Source organism: Terrapene carolina, unplaced genomic scaffold (genome assembly GCF_002925995.2).
Source record: "Terrapene carolina triunguis isolate 2854851 unplaced genomic scaffold, T_m_triunguis-2.0 Scaffold706, whole genome shotgun sequence".
In the NCBI taxonomy this organism is placed as follows: domain Eukaryota; kingdom Metazoa; phylum Chordata; order Testudines; family Emydidae; genus Terrapene; species Terrapene triunguis.
This window is the reverse complement of record NW_020665057.1, coordinates 5,841,107-5,858,798: the sequence shown is the minus strand read 5'-3', so window position 1 is coordinate 5,858,798 and position 17,692 is coordinate 5,841,107. Positions and strand designations below refer to the sequence as shown.

At 43.0% G+C, this 17,692-nt stretch overlaps 1 protein-coding gene across 1 annotated transcript in view; it reads right to left on the bottom strand.

The window, feature by feature from the left end:
- Positions 1-17,692, bottom strand: part of EGF (epidermal growth factor) — a 100,628-nt gene that overhangs the window by 17,183 nt on the left and 65,753 nt on the right. The window contains exons 15-21 of the mRNA XM_029913511.1: positions 13,675-13,842; positions 12,578-12,727; positions 10,712-10,870; positions 9,707-9,823; positions 6,106-6,231; positions 3,034-3,156; positions 1,260-1,410 (exon numbers count right to left, since the gene is read on the bottom strand). Coding sequence (XP_029769371.1) covers positions 1,260-1,410; positions 3,034-3,156; positions 6,106-6,231; positions 9,707-9,823; positions 10,712-10,870; positions 12,578-12,727; positions 13,675-13,842 — 994 coding nt within the window. The remainder of the gene's footprint in view (positions 1-1,259; positions 1,411-3,033; positions 3,157-6,105; positions 6,232-9,706; positions 9,824-10,711; positions 10,871-12,577; positions 12,728-13,674; positions 13,843-17,692) is intronic.

Below are 17,692 nucleotides of genomic sequence, written 5' to 3'. Positions count from 1 at the left end.
TAAGTGGAGGCGCTAAAGGCTGGTATTGGTCTGAAAGGGCATGGAGGTGTCCTCTCCCATCACAGAGCACCACAGATGCAAGGGCGGCTCCAGGCACCAGCGCAGCAAGCGCGTGCCTGGTGCGGCAAGCCGCGGGGGGCAGCCTGCCGGTCGCTGTGAGGGCGGCAGTCAGGCAGCCTTCGGCGGCATGCCTGCGGGAGGTCCGCCGGTTCCGCAGCTTCGGCGGTAATTCGGCGGCGGGTATGCTGAAGGCGCAGGACTGACAGATCACCCACAGAAATGCCGCCGAATCCGCATGACCATGGACCGCCCGCAGGCATGCTGCCTAACTGCCATACTTGGGGTGGCAATAAACCTAGAGCCGCCCCTGCACAGATGGCTGCAGCAAACCAACCCAGAGGAGAAGCCGAAAGGCCAAGGAGGACACGTGATTGGCAGGGGTGTGGATAACTAAGTATTATTATTGAAAAATGCATACAAAAATATATAAATACATATGTAGGAGGAGAAATGAAAAGCAACTGTTATGCTGTGGGCACCCTGGTTTGGCCAGTTACCCTACAACGGCTATGTCTACACTGCACCTCTAGCGGCGGCGTGTAGGGTAGGTGTAGCTACGTGCTGCAGAAAAAAGCAGGCTGCATTCACACTGTGGCGTGTAGCTAAATGTATCAGTGAAAGGCTGTGGCGGGGGGAGGGCAGCAGGGAAAGGCTCGGCAGTGGGGAACTGATGGAGCCTCTCTCTGTGCCGTTGTCTCTCCTTGCGGCTGGGAAATATTCCAGCAGCGAAGAAGCCACAGGACACTACACGGCTGAAAACAGCAGTGTAGCTGGGGGAGGCACCGCTTGGGTGAGTAGGGTTCATACCCACAGGGGTCAGGTGTTTCCTTATTTTACTCAACTCATTGTCTTCACTGCCATGTATATCTATGCTATAGGGGGCAGGTAGTGTATGTACTCCACATGCCACCAACAGGAGTGTGCAGTGTAGACATACCTCTAGACTCTGAAGCAAATATACGCAAAAGAATCAAGCACTCAAGGAAGAAATCAAATGCTACTGTTAACTGCAATGTTTGGGAACACAGTGAACATCACATATCAACCGAATATAAAGGGCAGGCTCTGCTGACAGTTGTAGGAAATACACAGAACATATATGGCGAAATACTTCATTGTTTGTCTTGAGGGGAAATGCCCATCACAGTATCTCTAGGATGGCATACATAGGCACAGATGAGACAAAGGTCTATACTTACGTGCACGCATAGTCTTGTAGAATTGAAACATAAATACAAACTCCGCCATGAAGACAGTAGGACTCGTATGAAGGAGGGCAGCCCATAAAACCATCTTGTTCAGAGGAAATGTTGTCACCACTGGTGCTCGTGGTAGAAGGCATAGCAGATTCTGAAACACAGTATTTCACACGCATGCATGTCTTAGTTGTTGGCTAAACTGGCCAAATCGCTTGGTGCAGAGTTTCAGCATTTCCAGGCAAGATAATAAGTAAGCAGGGTCGGCTCCAGCATTTCTGCCGCCCCAAGCAAAAAAAAAAAAAAAAACCGCGATCGCGATCGGCGGCGGCAGTTCAGCGGCAGGTCCTTCGCTCCTAGAGGGAGTGAGGGATCTGCCACCCCCGAATTGCTGCAGGTGCCACCCCTCTCCCTTGGCCGCCCCAAGCACCTGCTTGTTAAGCTGGTGCCTGGAGCCGGCCCTGTAAGTAAGATTCTTTAACCCCAATAAACAGACTGTGATTCGCCCATCTGCACATTGTTAAGGTGGAGCTACAATACATACCAGTCCTTTCTTTGTTTCTACGGTTTATGATGCTCTTCTGTTACCACCACACAAACAACCAGAGCAAACTTAAGCTTTGGATTTTTAAAACATTATCTATTTCCATAGCTGAATCGGGCATAAAGTCATATATTATTTAATGTCACCATTTCTCGATTACAGCTAAAACTGCTGAAAAATCAAATCCTTGCAAAGAGGGGATGAGAATCTGCTGGTCACTTTCTTTGTCATAATTTCCTTCATTTTTCTGCACAGACGGGTCTCGGAGAATTTTGCAGAATGTTTTCTGTCGCTGGACTGTATACCAGCAAGAGGAAAATTCACCCCTAGGTAGAGGACCAGCACACTTAAAGCCACATTTTCAAAGGAGATCAGCTCCCATTTAGGCACATCAATGAAACTCAGCTCCTGTTGTGACACTGATGGCCAGATTTTCAAAAGAGTTTAGCAGCCAACACACCCATCTCTGCTGAAAATCTGGCCACTTATTTTGGTGACTGAGCTGAGCACTCTTGAAAATCTGTTCTTTATACTCTATTTGAGGACTTAAGTAGGACTTAAACAATAATAATACCTAGCTCTTATACAACACTTTCCCCCAATAGATCTCAAAGCACTTTACAAAGAAGGTCAGTATTATTATCCCCATTTTATGATGAGGAAACAAAGGCACAGGGAGGTGAAGTGACTTGCCTAAGGTCACACAGCAGGCCAGTGGCAGAGCCTGGACTAGACCCCAGTCCCCCCGAGACCCAGCTAGTGCTGTATCCCCTGAGCCACAACGCTTTGTGCTGGCCCCCTGCAGAGAGGCTGAACCCCTGGAGAGCCTGAAAAATGACTTGGCAGAGTGAGTCTTTGTTATCTCATAAGAGGGACATGGTATTACCCCAACAGAGAACTATATCTGCTCTTATGGAAGACAGTGGTTATTAGCTGTACACTATTACATTTAGAACTTAGAGCTGGCCCTGAATGTTGATGCTTCCAACAAATGGAATCAAATGCTCACCATTCCCAGCTTTGTAAAACCAAAATCTGGTCTCCTCAGCCCACCTCTTCTTGGGGAGGTGCGATTTGCAAAACAGCAGCATCCAGAACCAATTTAATTGGATTCACAGGCTGCCTGACATATTCAGCACTTTCTGAATTTCCCAGGATGATTCATCTATCTGAGCACTCAACCTTCCTTACTTAGAGACCAGGTTATTTGGCTTGTTTACTAACTTTACTCACCAGTACAGTTGTCCCCAGTTCCAGATAGACCATTAATGCAAGTGCAAGTGTAGTTTCCTTCAGTATTGTTGCAGACAGTGTTTTCTCCACATGTGTGTGTCCCCAGCTTGCATTCATCGATATCTGTCACCCAAACAGTCTGCAGTTAGAAGAATGAATGCCTCTGAGTGTCATTCTATACAGGCTGCAATGGCTCAGCACTACTGGCACTGGGACGAATGCTGCAGAGCTTCCCTCCACAGAATATTCTTGGCAGCAAGTGGGATGAAAGAGCAATAAAGTGTGCTCTCTGTGAAAGGAGGACAGGTAGGCTTATCCATCCCTGCACCTCAGAGGACAGCAGTGTTGAGAGAAGGACAGTAGATCCTCCACTGGAAAGAGAAGGCAGAAGCTTCACCCATAAAATTAAAGGACAGAGAGAGCACAAGACATGCATGAGAAGGCCTAAGGCCTGGCCTACACAAGACATTTTCTCTTAATATTTCCCATCACTGCTAGCACCAGCACAGGTCTACCAGGGGGGCAGTAGAAGTTGGAGTTCACCTTCTGTGAACAGGTGTAGCCTATAGGTTAGTTAAGTTAAGGCAGTAATGCAATGAATCTACAAGCCTCAGGCCTGTAGGACAATTCCTAAGTTAAACAAGTTATAAGGGTCAAAAACCTGAGCATAAGCAGCTAACCAAGAGTAAGCCTAGAACATAAGATATCAAGATAAAATGCTGTAATGACTAAACTGCTGACAGGCAACCACAGGATGCTTGTTTATACCAGTCTGGTATATTTTAAAATGAGAAACATCAGCAGATGTCCAACCACAAGAATACCATGATAACTAATTCATGTATATGTTAATAGGGTTGAGGTTAACGAACTAATAACCTATGGGAGGACACTTCAACATTAGTAGGGAGAGGAGATACAAATAAGGAAAAGGGGATGAAACCCCTACTGAATATGCATTAGACATAGTGGTGTCAGCATAACACGTTATAAAAGTTGAATTCCGGCCTGCGTGCCTTGGAAGAGGTAACTCTTGGGAGAAGTCAGAATGACGACCACTGGTGATGATGACAAGGAGGAAGAGGAGGAGGAGGAGGAAGACAATGACTAACATTTCAGGTTGTTATGCAAGGGATGGTGAGAGTATATGGATGCACAGATGGTCATTCTGCGTTATCGCTATCTACTTTGCTGGGTTGGTGTGTTTGTAACTTTACTAACTGTGTTAATACAACTATTACAAATACAGAAGATTTTTCCTAAGTGTGAGTGTTGCAACTGTGCATGTCAGGGGTCCCAGCTGAACAGTAATATTAATAATACTTGACCAGATCTTGGGATGAGAACCTCCCATACCTCAGTGTTAACTGGAAATTCTTAAGTAATCAATATAATTAGCACACAATCAATAGATCAGGCAACACAGGTTAAATCAGAAGGTGGTTAAGAAGCCAGCAGCTACTGCTTCCAGCAGTGCTAAAAACAAGGACACATTTAAAAAAAAAAAAAAAGTCTTGCGGTCTAAAGGTTTGGTTACGTCATGTAAACTTCAAATAAACTCCAGAAAGATCAGGTAAACTGAGCCTTTTGAGGTTCACTCAACCCTATTTTGCCAGACTAAAACTGAGATAAAGGATTGAATCCTGCAGTCCTGATTCATATAAAATTCTCAGGAGTTTTGCCTGAGTAAGGACTACAGGATGTGGCCCGAAGTATCCTGGAGGACTCAGAGTGGTGTTTTAAACAAAATTAAAACAAAATATTCTGAATTATGTGAGTGCAAAAAACCAATAAAGGTGTGTTCTGTATTCTCCCTTGACATATTGGCAGATTTCTGATTATTGTTACATGACAAGTTATGCATGCTTTAAAACCAGAATATGGTATCCATTTGAAGACACTCCTTTCCGTCTCTTCATAAGGTTATAGAAGTCAAGATCAGCTTCAGTTTTATTTATCCACATCAGGATCTCATTACTTATGAAGTTTTGAAAAAAGTAGCTGAGATACTGTGGTTTTAAAACCTGGATGCTCTTCAGAAAAAGAATTAACTTTTTCTAAATAATTTTATCAGGTATAACTGCAATCCTAGATGTGCAACAGTTCTGAACTGCCTAATTATGTACATATCAAAGGGACCTGAACTATAAGGTAAAGGTTACCACTCATGTATGCATTTTCCACACTCCCACAGGCTCTCTGCCTGCCTCTGGTCTTGATTTTTTTTTTAGCAATCTTGTTCTACCCTAATGGCCTGAGCTAAAGCCCAATGAAGTCAATGGAAAAAGTCCCACTGATTTTAATGGGGCGTTGATCAGGCTGTAGAGAAAAAAAGACCAGAAAAAAATAACTGAAAAGTGCAAAAGGGAAATGAAGACTCATGTAAAGCCCTACGCATGCTTTTTATTACCCTAATATTGATAACAAGCCCGTTCTTCATTCCTACTTTAATGCTAAAAATTGATTTGAAAAAATAAAAGTTATAGGAAATGAACTGAAGACATGAGGTCACAACCCAAGTTCTGGCCAGTAGGATCAGTGGATCTGATTGTTAACACGTCTTTAAATGTACCCAGATTGTAAATGTCAACACCCTGAAGCTCATGCCTATTAAACTAACCTAAAATTATTTGAGGAGTATTATGACACACTGAATACCTGCTTTAGCTTATATGCATGGTAATGATTTCCAATAAATCTCTACTGGTTCACCCATTTTTCCCCCAGCATAGCCACCAAAGTGTAAACACCCAGGGGAAGTATCCATTGACAACTAGAGGCTTTGCATATTGATCAGCTGCTGATGTTGCCACACATCAAACAGTAGGAAAAGAGCCAAAAAAGTAGAGATGATAAATGTCATCCGCCTTGGGGAGCTTACCAGTCTAATATTAGTATGCAGGCTCCTATGCCGTTTTTCAACCAAGTAGTGGAATAGATCATTATGGCCGCTTAACACAACTCTGGCATCTTGACACATAGCCGATCCAAATCATTAGACACGTCTCTTACTTCCTCATTCATTCTGTCACTGCCTCTCACTCCCCCCGTCACCCTCACACTCCCCCTCACCGTAACAATGAAGCCCATCTCCACGGTAGCCCTCCAGACACTTGCAGACATAGCCACCTTCAGTATTGATACAGTCCGATAGGTGTCGATTACAGTGGTCCATGTTAAGAGCACACTCATCAACATCTATGAGAAAAACAATGTTAGGAGCCAAGGGATGCATTATTCGTGGAGCAACATGTAACATGTTGAAATGATAGAAAAGGAATGACCGTATGAGATCCACCTTCAAACTATCCTGGTACCTTTACTTTGGGCACGTCTACAATAGAAAGATAAGTCGACCTATGTTGGGTCGACTTACAACCACTGCAGTAATTGCACCAAGACTCTTGGCTTCCTGCTCCCTGCGGGGGGCCTGGCGGCTACACCAAGGCTCCCACCTCCCTACCAGGGGCCCGGCTGCGGCAGGGAGCCAAGAGCCCGAGGGCAGCCAGACTCCAAGTAGCGGGGAGCTGGGAGCCTCCGTGCAGCACCAGGGCTCCCTGCAGGGAGCAGGCTGGGCACAGCCTGGCTGGGAGTGGGGGGCACAGCCTGGCTGGGAGTGGGGGGCACAGCCTGGCTGGGAGTGGGGAGCCCAGGAGGGCGCAGCTGGGCTGAAAGCAGGGAGCCTGAGAGCAGACGGGCTCCGAGCGGGGAGTACGCAGCCTGTCCGGGAACGGGGAGCCCGGGGCAGCTGGGCTCTAGCTGGAGCCCCCCACCCACCCCATGGCTTTCTTGTCAATTTCACGGCTTCAGCATTGATGAAAGTAGACAAGAATGACAGTCAACAGCTGATGTAAGTAACAGTGTCTACGCAGACATTGCATCACCCTGATCTACCCCGACATAAAGCCTATGCCTCCAGTGGAGGTGGAATTATGATGTCGGTTTAATAGGGCAGGACCAAGCAGGGCCAGCTCTAGGCACCAGCGTTCCAAGCATGTGCTTGGGGTGGCACTTTTCAAGGGGCAGCGCTCCGGGTTTTGGTTTTTTTTGCTTGGGGCAGCAAAAAACCTGGAGCCGGCCCTGGGACCAAGGCTGTAGTGTGTAAACTGACATATTTAGGTCGATGTAAGCTGCCTTACGTCAACCTAACTCTGTAGTATAGACCAATCCTTTTGCTTCTAAAATACTGGGAAGAGTGAGCAGAGGGTGTGAGGTGTCCTTATTTCCAGCCATAAATTGAGGCTGGGATTTTCAAAAGAGCCTAAGTAAGTTAGCCACCTAACTCCCATTCAACTGGATGCCTAATTCCCTTAGGCTTCCTTGAAAATACCCGGCTTATTTATTGATTGATCTTTATTTAAAAGAAAAAGGAACTTCAGCCAAAAGGGCACCATGATCGAAAGCTCTGGATGCCCATGTCATGTGATCAGTATGATCTAAATCCCACCACCACACATTCCCACAAGGCACCCTCAAACACATGAGCTGTCCCCCAAAGCCCACTCAAACAGATGGGCTTTGCAGAGTATGTGCAAGGCTATTCTGGCCTGGCGGTGGGTGAGCATTCTAAAGTAAAGGTGGAGAATGCTCTGCCAGCAGCCCCTCTCTTTTATACCATGGGGCATCAAGCTTGAGCACCCCCTGCTGATCTCAGTTGTGATGCAAAATTTCTTTAAAAACATACTTGACTGAGTAAATTTCTATTTGTGCCAAAAAAGGACTGTAAGTAGAACCAGGCACGATAATGTATTTATCTCTGAAATTGCAATGTTCAGCTTCAAGGCTGTCCCATGAGGGTGCACCATACACACACTCACTCTCTCTCTTTCTCTCTCTCCCCCCACACTTGGCCTCCTCTCTGATCTGCAATGCCTGGCTTTCCATTTAATTTAAGTGACAAATTCCCTGAATCACGAGTATATAACCTAATCTCAAAACTGCCTCCTTTCTTGCTCTCCAGAAGCACGATATGAAGTGGAATGTAGACTTTGAAAAGAGGAACAAGGGTTAAGAGAAAGTGGAAACAATAGCTCAATGAAACAAGTAATATCTACTCTCCCTCCCAATTATTATTATTTAAATAATGCTGCAAGTGTCCTTGGTGTTTTACAGTCAAATGATTGCCTGTGCTTTATTTCTAAGGTCTACCTTGTCTTTACCTTTGTGGTAAGATAAAGTGCTTTTATTTATTGTTTATGCAAGAGCACAAATGGGCTAAGAGCACCGTGCTATAGCTGGTCTCATCACAAGAGTACCCAAGAGCACATTCTAATACCAGAAAGAGACAGGCAGAGGAGCTCACATAATTATACAATATAAACATTGCATTAGACTCATCAAACCTTAATAGAATCCACAATTCTAAATTATACATCAACTATAATATCTATGTTCCTTGAGCTTTTTGTAATTAGATGCATTTTATAAATAAATATATTATATTTGTGTTTCTATTGCCCCCATAATTTGTATTTGTTATCTCTGCTCTCTACTGAATAGAATGTCTGACGTGTCATAGGAACACAGAATTGCAATAATAGTGAGAACAATCTACAGTTGTTTTGTCAGGAACAATGGCCAGTTCCAGGTGCTTCAGAGGGAGGTACAAACAAAATCATACTGAACAACTGATATGCCTTGAGAAGAAGTGTCTTCCCAACCCCAGTGGTTGGCTTATGATGGGAAGCATGAGGATTTATGTCTGATGATTATTTTTTTTTAGCCCTGCTGATGTTGTGTGGATGTTCTTTATTTAAATACATAAAGTGTTTTTGATTACCGCCAAGCCCTTGGGCTCAACAACATACTGTGGCAATGAGTTTCCTAGGATAGTTATGTGTTGGGTAACAAAGTATTTCCTCTTATCAATTTTGTTGTCTTCCAATTTCATTGGATGTGTCCTTGTTCTAGCATTAGGTGAAAAGGCAAGTAGGACTGCCCCATTTACCTTCTCTGTAGTGTTAATTATTTATAAACCTCTACCATATCCACTCTTATTGGCCTCATCTCTAATTACATAGTCTTAATCTGTCGCTCCTGCTAATCTTTTACACCTGTTAAAGTGTGCATATTTAGTGGTTGCAGCCTGCAGAAACGATAAACGCTAATGCTACTACATGAGCATGAATGTTCAGTGGGTTCTATTTGCTTTCACATTCCACACTGAGTTCCAGGGGAACTCTCTTCTCGTCTGATAACGCTGCCACTTACACACTTGAACTATCTCTTTCACAATGTTCTAGGAGAGTCACAGGGCCATTCATGAGAAGAGCTTCTTCGGTATTCTGCTGCATCCTCCATTGCTAAGGGCATTGTAGCACATCGTTTCTCTCCCTCCTCCTACAACAGACTCAATTCATCCCTGGTATAATATTTATGAATTAAGAGAACTAAAGTCAGAAGAGTTACACCTGCGGTGAATTTGTCATAGTCGTCGATAATAATAGGATTCACACTCATGATTCAAGGGGAAATAATGGATGTAATAATTAACCATTCCATTTCATGGTCTCTGTTCATTATCCTTTTCAATGGAAATGATGTGTCTTAACACAGCGGTCTTATCGACCTTCCTGGGATGGCTCATGCTGTGGATATGTCAATGCAACAAAAGACAGATGGCTTTTTCAATTCTATAGTTTTCTGGAACATTTTATTTAATTCTTGCTCTTACCATAGCATGATTTACCCTCCCTGGTAAATCCTTTCAAACACTGACACACAGCACCATCTTCCAGGGGAACACACTGGGCGTTGACATTGCATTCTAACACAGCACAGTCATCTCGATCTGTAGCACAAACAAAATCAAAGTCCACCACACTGACTAGTTCAGTTAGTCAAAGGAGCAAATGGATTTTTAACACAAAAGCATGGACAGCCAAAGTTTTAAAACATGGCCCCCTAGGGTTAACAATGACCAGCTAACACAATTTTAAACACAACTAACTAACCACTCATTTTCCCAGTGTAAGCAAAACCTTACAATGCATCAGAGCTGGGTGAACAACTGATTTGGCTGAATCCCAAAATTGTGTAAAATTTTGGTGAATCAAAAAAATCCATTTTGAGTTGAGCTAACATGGTTTTTTTTTTTTTTAACCAAAATGAATTTTTCCAGGCAGGAGACCAGGCCTCTTTTATAACCATTAGCCCAGTGGCTAGAGCACTCTCCTGGGACATGGGAGACGTGAGTTCAATTCCCCCCTGCTGTGCCTGATAAGAAGAAAGGCTTTGACCTTCACCGTGGTAGTTCATAAACTAACAGATTTTTAAAGTACAAATGTTCATCGCAATTAACTTGAGATAAAAGTGTCTAGGCAAGAAAAGCCGTTAATCCCTTTTTGGTTTTTCTGATCCAGTTCTTTGTGATTTACAGTTTTCTTGTTAAGCAAAAACCTTCTGTCCATATTTAATCCAGGCCCCTCTGGATCCCACCTTTGGGTGGTTCTGACTGGACTTTCCAATTTCACATCATCCATACCTAAGCCTTGATGTTTGTTTCTTCTCCCTGGTGGTATTTATAAGCAGCATGACCATTACAGATTGATCCCTCCTTCCTCTAAGCTCCACCACTCATCTCTGATCCAGTTGAATAAACCAATTTGTATCCAGCTCAGAATTTCACTTTCAGTACAACAGACGTGACCCATGTGAACCACGAAATTGTAGATCTTACCAGACACCATGATTTCAGCCATCAACAAGTGTTGAGTCTGTAGCTCCTCCCCATTGTTAGTATCCCCATGTGTCCCACTATTCAGTGGACTTTGGTATAAGGTTTCCAGTGTTGCTGTTTTATTTTGTGGTGCTGCCTTCTTGTGTAAAGAGATACCCCCTGAAAATGTTGAAGAAAGTAGAACAGATGGTTGAAGTCTACTGACTCAAAGTTCTGATTTTTAGTCATACATAAATCAGTAATTCACAAGTCACAGAATCTGTGGCTTTCTGTTTAAAACAAAAGTCAGATTGTTCTCATTCTGGCCTGCTCCCCCAGGCCTAAAATCCAATCAGTGGTTGGTTTTCTCAAATACAATGGGAAGGAATTAAATTAATTCCCAGATTGCACTTGTCAACATTGGATGTACGTACCTCAAGGTCTACGTGTCAAGGTCTAATACCATAGAGGTCAGATTCATATGTTACTGCCCCAGTGATCATCCACTGAGGTGTAAAAGAGTGTGATTTTTTTTTAACTTTTTAAAATTCCTAAAGACGGTTTAGCAATTCACCTTAAAGGCACAGCAGTTCACCTTCACAAGTTACTGGCATGTTCAGGTGAGCCTGACTGTATAAGCCAGTATGTTATAGGGAATGAGAGAAGAGGGAAGAGAGTTGATGCTTTTTTTCAGTCTGGGGGTACCATATCAGAACACAGAATCATAAAAATTAAAGGTGCGAAGAACCTTTGATCCATCCTGAGGGGGACAGTAAAGAATTGTAGCCTACAGTATATTGACTAGCACTTTGTCAGATGCTTAGCTACATCGCTCTCCCCTGTAATATAATCACTCGAATGAATGTGAATCGTTGCCCCCCTAGAGGATAGAACATTTCAGATTTGCATAAGTTTTTAGCAGCTGAGTTAGTGGAGCTGCTTCTTTAAGTTCACTGAGGAAAGGCCTTAATTTTCAGAGCAATTGTTGTGAATTCTAGCCCCTTATGTTGAAATATGTTGTTAAATACAGGTCCTTCCTACCCTTAATAGAAACATATTGCACACATCCAGGCTCTGACACAGACACAGCTAACATGATTCAGTGCAACCACACAGCAGCATTTTTTCCAGCTCAACTGTGTGCCAACTATATTGGCTTGTCCACACTTAGCACAATGCATGACCAGTGTGTATGAATGCACTCCTGGAAAATATAAGCAGTTTTCCCAAATGCCTCAGCTGTTGATGCCAGGGGCAGAGCACAGTTGGTGTTTTTCCACCTGGTGCAATGCACTTTGGTAAGTTGTCAAGGTACTTTGGGAAATTTTGCCCTGCAGAACCAAGTTAGAGCCTGACAATCATGTAATAGTCCTGCTCACATATGAAGTCAAAACACAGCACATCTATATGGTTAGCAATTGTGTGTAAATTATTTTGCATGCAGACATGAACTATATGCAGAATCAAACGGGTTACAAACTCAGTGAGAATCTGTAGTGCAGACACCATTTAAGTAACACTTTTCTAGAGCTCTCTGTTGGTGGATCTCAGTGTACTGTACAAAGGTGGGCAACTATTATTATCCATATATTACAGATGGGAAAATAGAGGCACAGAGGTTAAATTACATCCACATTCATACAGCAGCTGAGTGGCAGAGAGATGCTGATTTGACTTCCATTCAAAACCCAGAGGGGAAGGAGAGAGAGAGAAGAAAGGCAGGGGAGTGACACAGTAAGAAAATGCCTATAAAAGGGAAATAAATGCTGTTTTCAAATGTCTACAAGGCTATCACAAATTGTGAAGAGTAAGAAAAATACATTACATTATTATTTGACAGTATCCTTTGAAGACAAGTTTTTTTTCATGACTAAAAGAATATGATACCTGCTGCTGTCTCAGGAATATTCAGAGCCTGACAGGTTTTTCCATTTTGGGTTTTCATAAAGCCTTTGTGACATGAGCAATGGGCAACTCCAAATCTGTCTTCACAGATCTGATCACAGCCTCCATTCTCATAAAGGCAGGGATCTGCCCCTAGTGGAGAGACATATGTGCACCTTAGCAGGATGCAGCCATACGTTCCGAGAATCCTCAACTATTCATTATCTTATCTTGTTGGCCGGGCAGATATGAAGCAGTTAAGAAATTAAAAACTGACAGAGAAGAGACTGCACTTTTCTTGTTAAAATGGGACATGTACAATAAAGTCTATGTGTTACTGTGGGACAGTAAAGCAGAACTGCATGCGTTCCATCATACACAGATATACTTACAGATATTATACATGCTTTTTATTATTGAACACCTGGAGCCCTAATGTCTTCTATAAGGCTTACTTCTGTGCAGGGGATAGTAAACACTGGGTCAAACTGTGACTGCCTTATTTACACAAGTAGTCTTATTGAAATCAATAGGACAACTCACTTTAGTAAGGTGGATGCAATATGAAGTTGCCTGCAAGCTCTTCCCATGGGATGGAGTTTGTCCCTTGCAGAAAAATCAAGTGGTTTGGCCCTCAAACCAAAGAATCTTTGAGGTTCCACAGATGCCTTTTTGGTGTTTCTCATCACTATTATTTGTATAAGGAGAAGGATGCTACACAAAGGCGATAGATGGATATCAAGAGTGTGGTCTCAAGGCAATTGGTCAGGTTAGTGCTACAGAAAGTATCATATTCTTAGCTTGAAGCACATGGCTTTAGAGACGCAAGATCTATTAGCATTAATGGGGGAGCTGCATGTCCAAAGTCTTCACACCCAGCTGAGAACAAACCCACTAATGCCCATGAGTTTCAGAGGTAGGATACAACAGCAACAGTTTTCTCATGATTCTAATGAAAGCCAGTCTGACTGTGCATGTGGAGCCTTTTGAAAATTCTGTTTCAGAGATGAACATACCCTCCTCTAAATGTCTATTTACCAATAGCAGAGAACATAAAAAGGAGCCCGTAAGGGAATGACTGCTTAACTTTTGCAGTATACCTGGTTTCGCCAAAGGATGAACTACAATCACTGATGAGGGTCTCAGCATGCTGCCTCGGAGACGTACCCTGTTTTGGCCAGTCTTCTTGTCCACCCTTGTTAATGAAGGCTTATCCCAGTCAGAGAACCAAATGTGATCCTCAAATACTGCTACATCAAATGGATGGCCTAGAAAGCAATTATACTCTTCAATTCCAGTTCATGTTCAAGTTACACAAGTCAGCACATAACCAAAATAAGTATCCACACCCGTCTTTCTAGAAACACAGCAATACTGTAGAGATACCCATACTTGCACTTTTATGTATCTATGATGGAACAAATCAGGGCCCATGAATGGTTGTCACTGTGTTCATGAGCAGTGGCACCCTGCTCTTCCTACTCCAAAAGCATAGGCCCTTGCCTCTCAAGATTCTCTTTTAGCTGTTACCAATGCAAAGTTGTGATACAGCTGATTCAATTTTGATTCCATCCTATAAGGGACAGTGCTGTGCACGTGTGTGTACATGAACAAGCCAGTATACTACACCATTCACCTACACGGCTTAGAATTAACCCTTACATTTTCAAAATAGTGCACAGAGTAGCAGTTTTTCCCTTGGTAACTAGAGCTCTGCATGGATACAAAATTTATATTTGCAAATGCGGATATCCGCAGATGTAAATCATTATTCGCAGAGCTGCAGGGCTCTACCGGGAACTGCAGCAGCAAAAGCAGCAGCCTGTTGGGCCACCACTCCCAGGAGCCAGTGCCCCGCACCTACAGCTCCTCTGGGATATCTGTATCGCCCCCCAGCCCCGCTCAATGCACTAGCACGACCAGAGACGGCTGCAGGTGAGCCTGGTGCCTGCCCCAGTGGGCGGGGTTGGGGGTGGAGCTGGGGGCAGTACAGCCACACCAGAGGAGCTGCCGGCACAAGGCACTGGCTCCCACGAGCGGCGGCACACCAGGCTACTGCTTTCATTGTTGCGGTTCCCAGCAGAGCCCTGCAGCTTTGCGGATACCAATTTATATCTGCAGATATACATTTTGTATCCATGCGGGGCTCTAATGGTAACTGAACATATGCTTAAATTTTCATATTGGAATAAGGGGATGACTTCAAAACACAAGCATGGCAATTCAGAGTTAAGGATGACAAGTACTGTTGTATAGATTTTAAAAGAAATCTAAACTGTCTAATTCCAGCTATTTGAGTATCAGTGTCAGAGTTAAAGATTACTGTTAGGTTTCTATGGCCCTATACATTTAGACAAGTTATCCTCTCCGCAATGCACCCACAGACAGATCACATATACTGGACCTGCATATATTTTTAGCTGCTTTTGGAGAGAACTCTAAACTCTTGCCAGAGTTTGGATATTTGCCCCGTTTTATCAGCCTGTAGCATCAGTTATTCCTGTTGAGTGACAGGTATTTCCTGTAGGAACGCAATTTACACTTAAGCCTTTGCCCAACTGGAAAAACACTGTCTATATGAGAAAAATATTATCAGTTATACCACCCACATTTGGATACTTATTCCAGGATAAATGTGTCTTTCTTTCAGTTTAGCTTAACCCCCTTCCCAAGTGACATTAGCTAAACTAAGAAAAAGCCACTTTTATACCAGAATTAGTATGTCTACACAGGGGGGTTTACCGGTATAACAATATTGGTTTCAATTCACACTTCAATTTATATCGAAGAAATGTTCCTACGTGGACAAGGCTGTTTACTTTTTCTTAAATGTTGTATGGGATTTAGGAATCTTTTTCTATCCCATGAGCATATATCCTCAAGTCCTACTCCCTTGGCTTGATTCTCTTCTTACTTCAATTCATGAAGTTTAAGTTTGAGTAACTAGCCAACATCCTGGATAATGTCTTCATCCAAATATTGAATCATTATTTTATTACACATAACCTGCACCCTGGAAGACCACAATCCTCCCATCCCACTGTGGACATCAGTAATTTAGCCTTCACAGTTTCACTTATACTTGACCACAACTTAAAAATCAAAAATAAAGTGGAAAATGATCCATTAAAAATAAGAAAAAAGGATTCATCCTACAATAATCATGTAGAAGTATGTACCATTACTACGCATCTCCAAACACAATAGGGACTGTATAAACAAATAAAGGCCTTTACCGTTGGTCCCCTAGAACAGGTGCTTGCATCTTTGTTTTTACTCACACTACAAAACAGTCAGAATGATGGAACAAATCTAGGAAAACCTAATCTGCCTTGCACGCAGCTGTCACCGGATGCCGGTGCATTCTACTCATTATTCACATATGAGCTGTAACTACAGCGACACTAGATGGCACCTGTGCAATAAGAATGCATACTTACCCAAAGTATGTATAAGTATTTAGATACCATTGGGAAGATTTGAAGTTATATTTGTCCAGGGTGCAATGTATTAATCTTAAAATGTTCATGGGTCCAGCTGAGTGTTTATCAAAGTATGTCATTTAAAAATAATATACAATTATATACATACAATACTTCACACAAACTATCTGAGACCACACATTTTAAGACAGAGACAATTAAAAAACAAACAAAAACCCTATATAAACCAGACAGAGAGAGAGGGAGGGAGAGAGAGAGAGAGAAAAAAAATAAATTTTTAGACAACCCTCCCCTGGTCCCATTTTTAAGCCATAAAATACCAAGAGTGAAACACTTGCCCTACTGAAGTCAAGGGCAAAATTCCCATTGACTTCAACAGGACCAGGATGTCACTCTGTATCTCTTTTCCCCTTCCTATGCATAGGTCTGATGCTGACCAACCTAAACACACTCTTATGTCTGATGTCACCTCTCTATCTCCCAATACACACACCATAGTCTCAGATCCATCTCTTTTCCTCCACTCTCCTCTGATGTTCCTTTCTCTCGTCCTCTCTTTTGCTTCCCTCCCCGAGAGATGCTACCCCTTTGACAGCCACTGGAGAACAAGGTGAAACTTACAACAGGTTGTCAGGTTTTTCTTTGCAGCTCAGCCTGCCTGACTCAGATGCAAAGTGGAGTTTACCACAGTTTGTACTTTTCATTGTCAAATCTATCACAGAGGGGACAAAGAGGAATGACAGGCCAGAGTAGCACTGGGTGGGGAGGGGAAAGGAATGCCAGAAGGGCACTCCCTTCAGCCCTATTGGTACCCAAGGGACTGGGGAGTCCTCCCCTCTTTGCAGGCAGCCCTGCAAACCAGTAATGGGGAATCTGGCATAGAAGAAGCAACACAAGCCACACCAGGGAAAAAAAGCAGCCAAGTATTATGAGATGGCTGCCTAATGTGGTCTCTGGCAGAACAACACTACCACAATACGGTGATAGTGTGGTCATTATACATGGAGGTCTATTTGAACCCAGACGGCAGTCCTCTATTGATCCATGACCTGCCTTTTGGGCAACACTGCTGTAGACTGACTACACAGTTACAACATATATGTTGTCAACAATGTGACAGCGTCCAAGGGCAATCACTGCTCTATATACACACACAAACAAACACTAAAATGTGGTTTATTCTAAATGTGTTAGACTATCAGTTATCCTCTGCTGAGGCTTCTGTTCTAGCTTACAAGGTGATCCTCTCTTGTCTCAAATCACAGCAAGGCTCAGCAGTAATAGCCACCAGCATCTTGCAAAGATTATCTTTCCATTGCCTGCAGTGCATGTATTATGTATTTAGAGACATCTGCATGTTGAAGACTGTATAGACATAGTCCTTGGTACAAAGAGCTTAAAATCTAAAGGCCTGTTTTCTCCTCTGACTTACATAGGTGTAATTCCATTGATGTATGTATGCAGTGAAGCAATGACTCAAGGAACCAACATATCATTTTCTTAATGGGATAGATTTTCTAGGGAAGGCAGCACAGAACTCTGTGCAATAGATTTGGGGTGGTCTCTTACAACTAGAGGGTGATTAATAAGGGTTGTCTCTGGTACAGGTGTTGCTGAATATACTAAATTCTGCATTGACTTACCTACTACAATCCCATTAACCTCAACTGAGCTA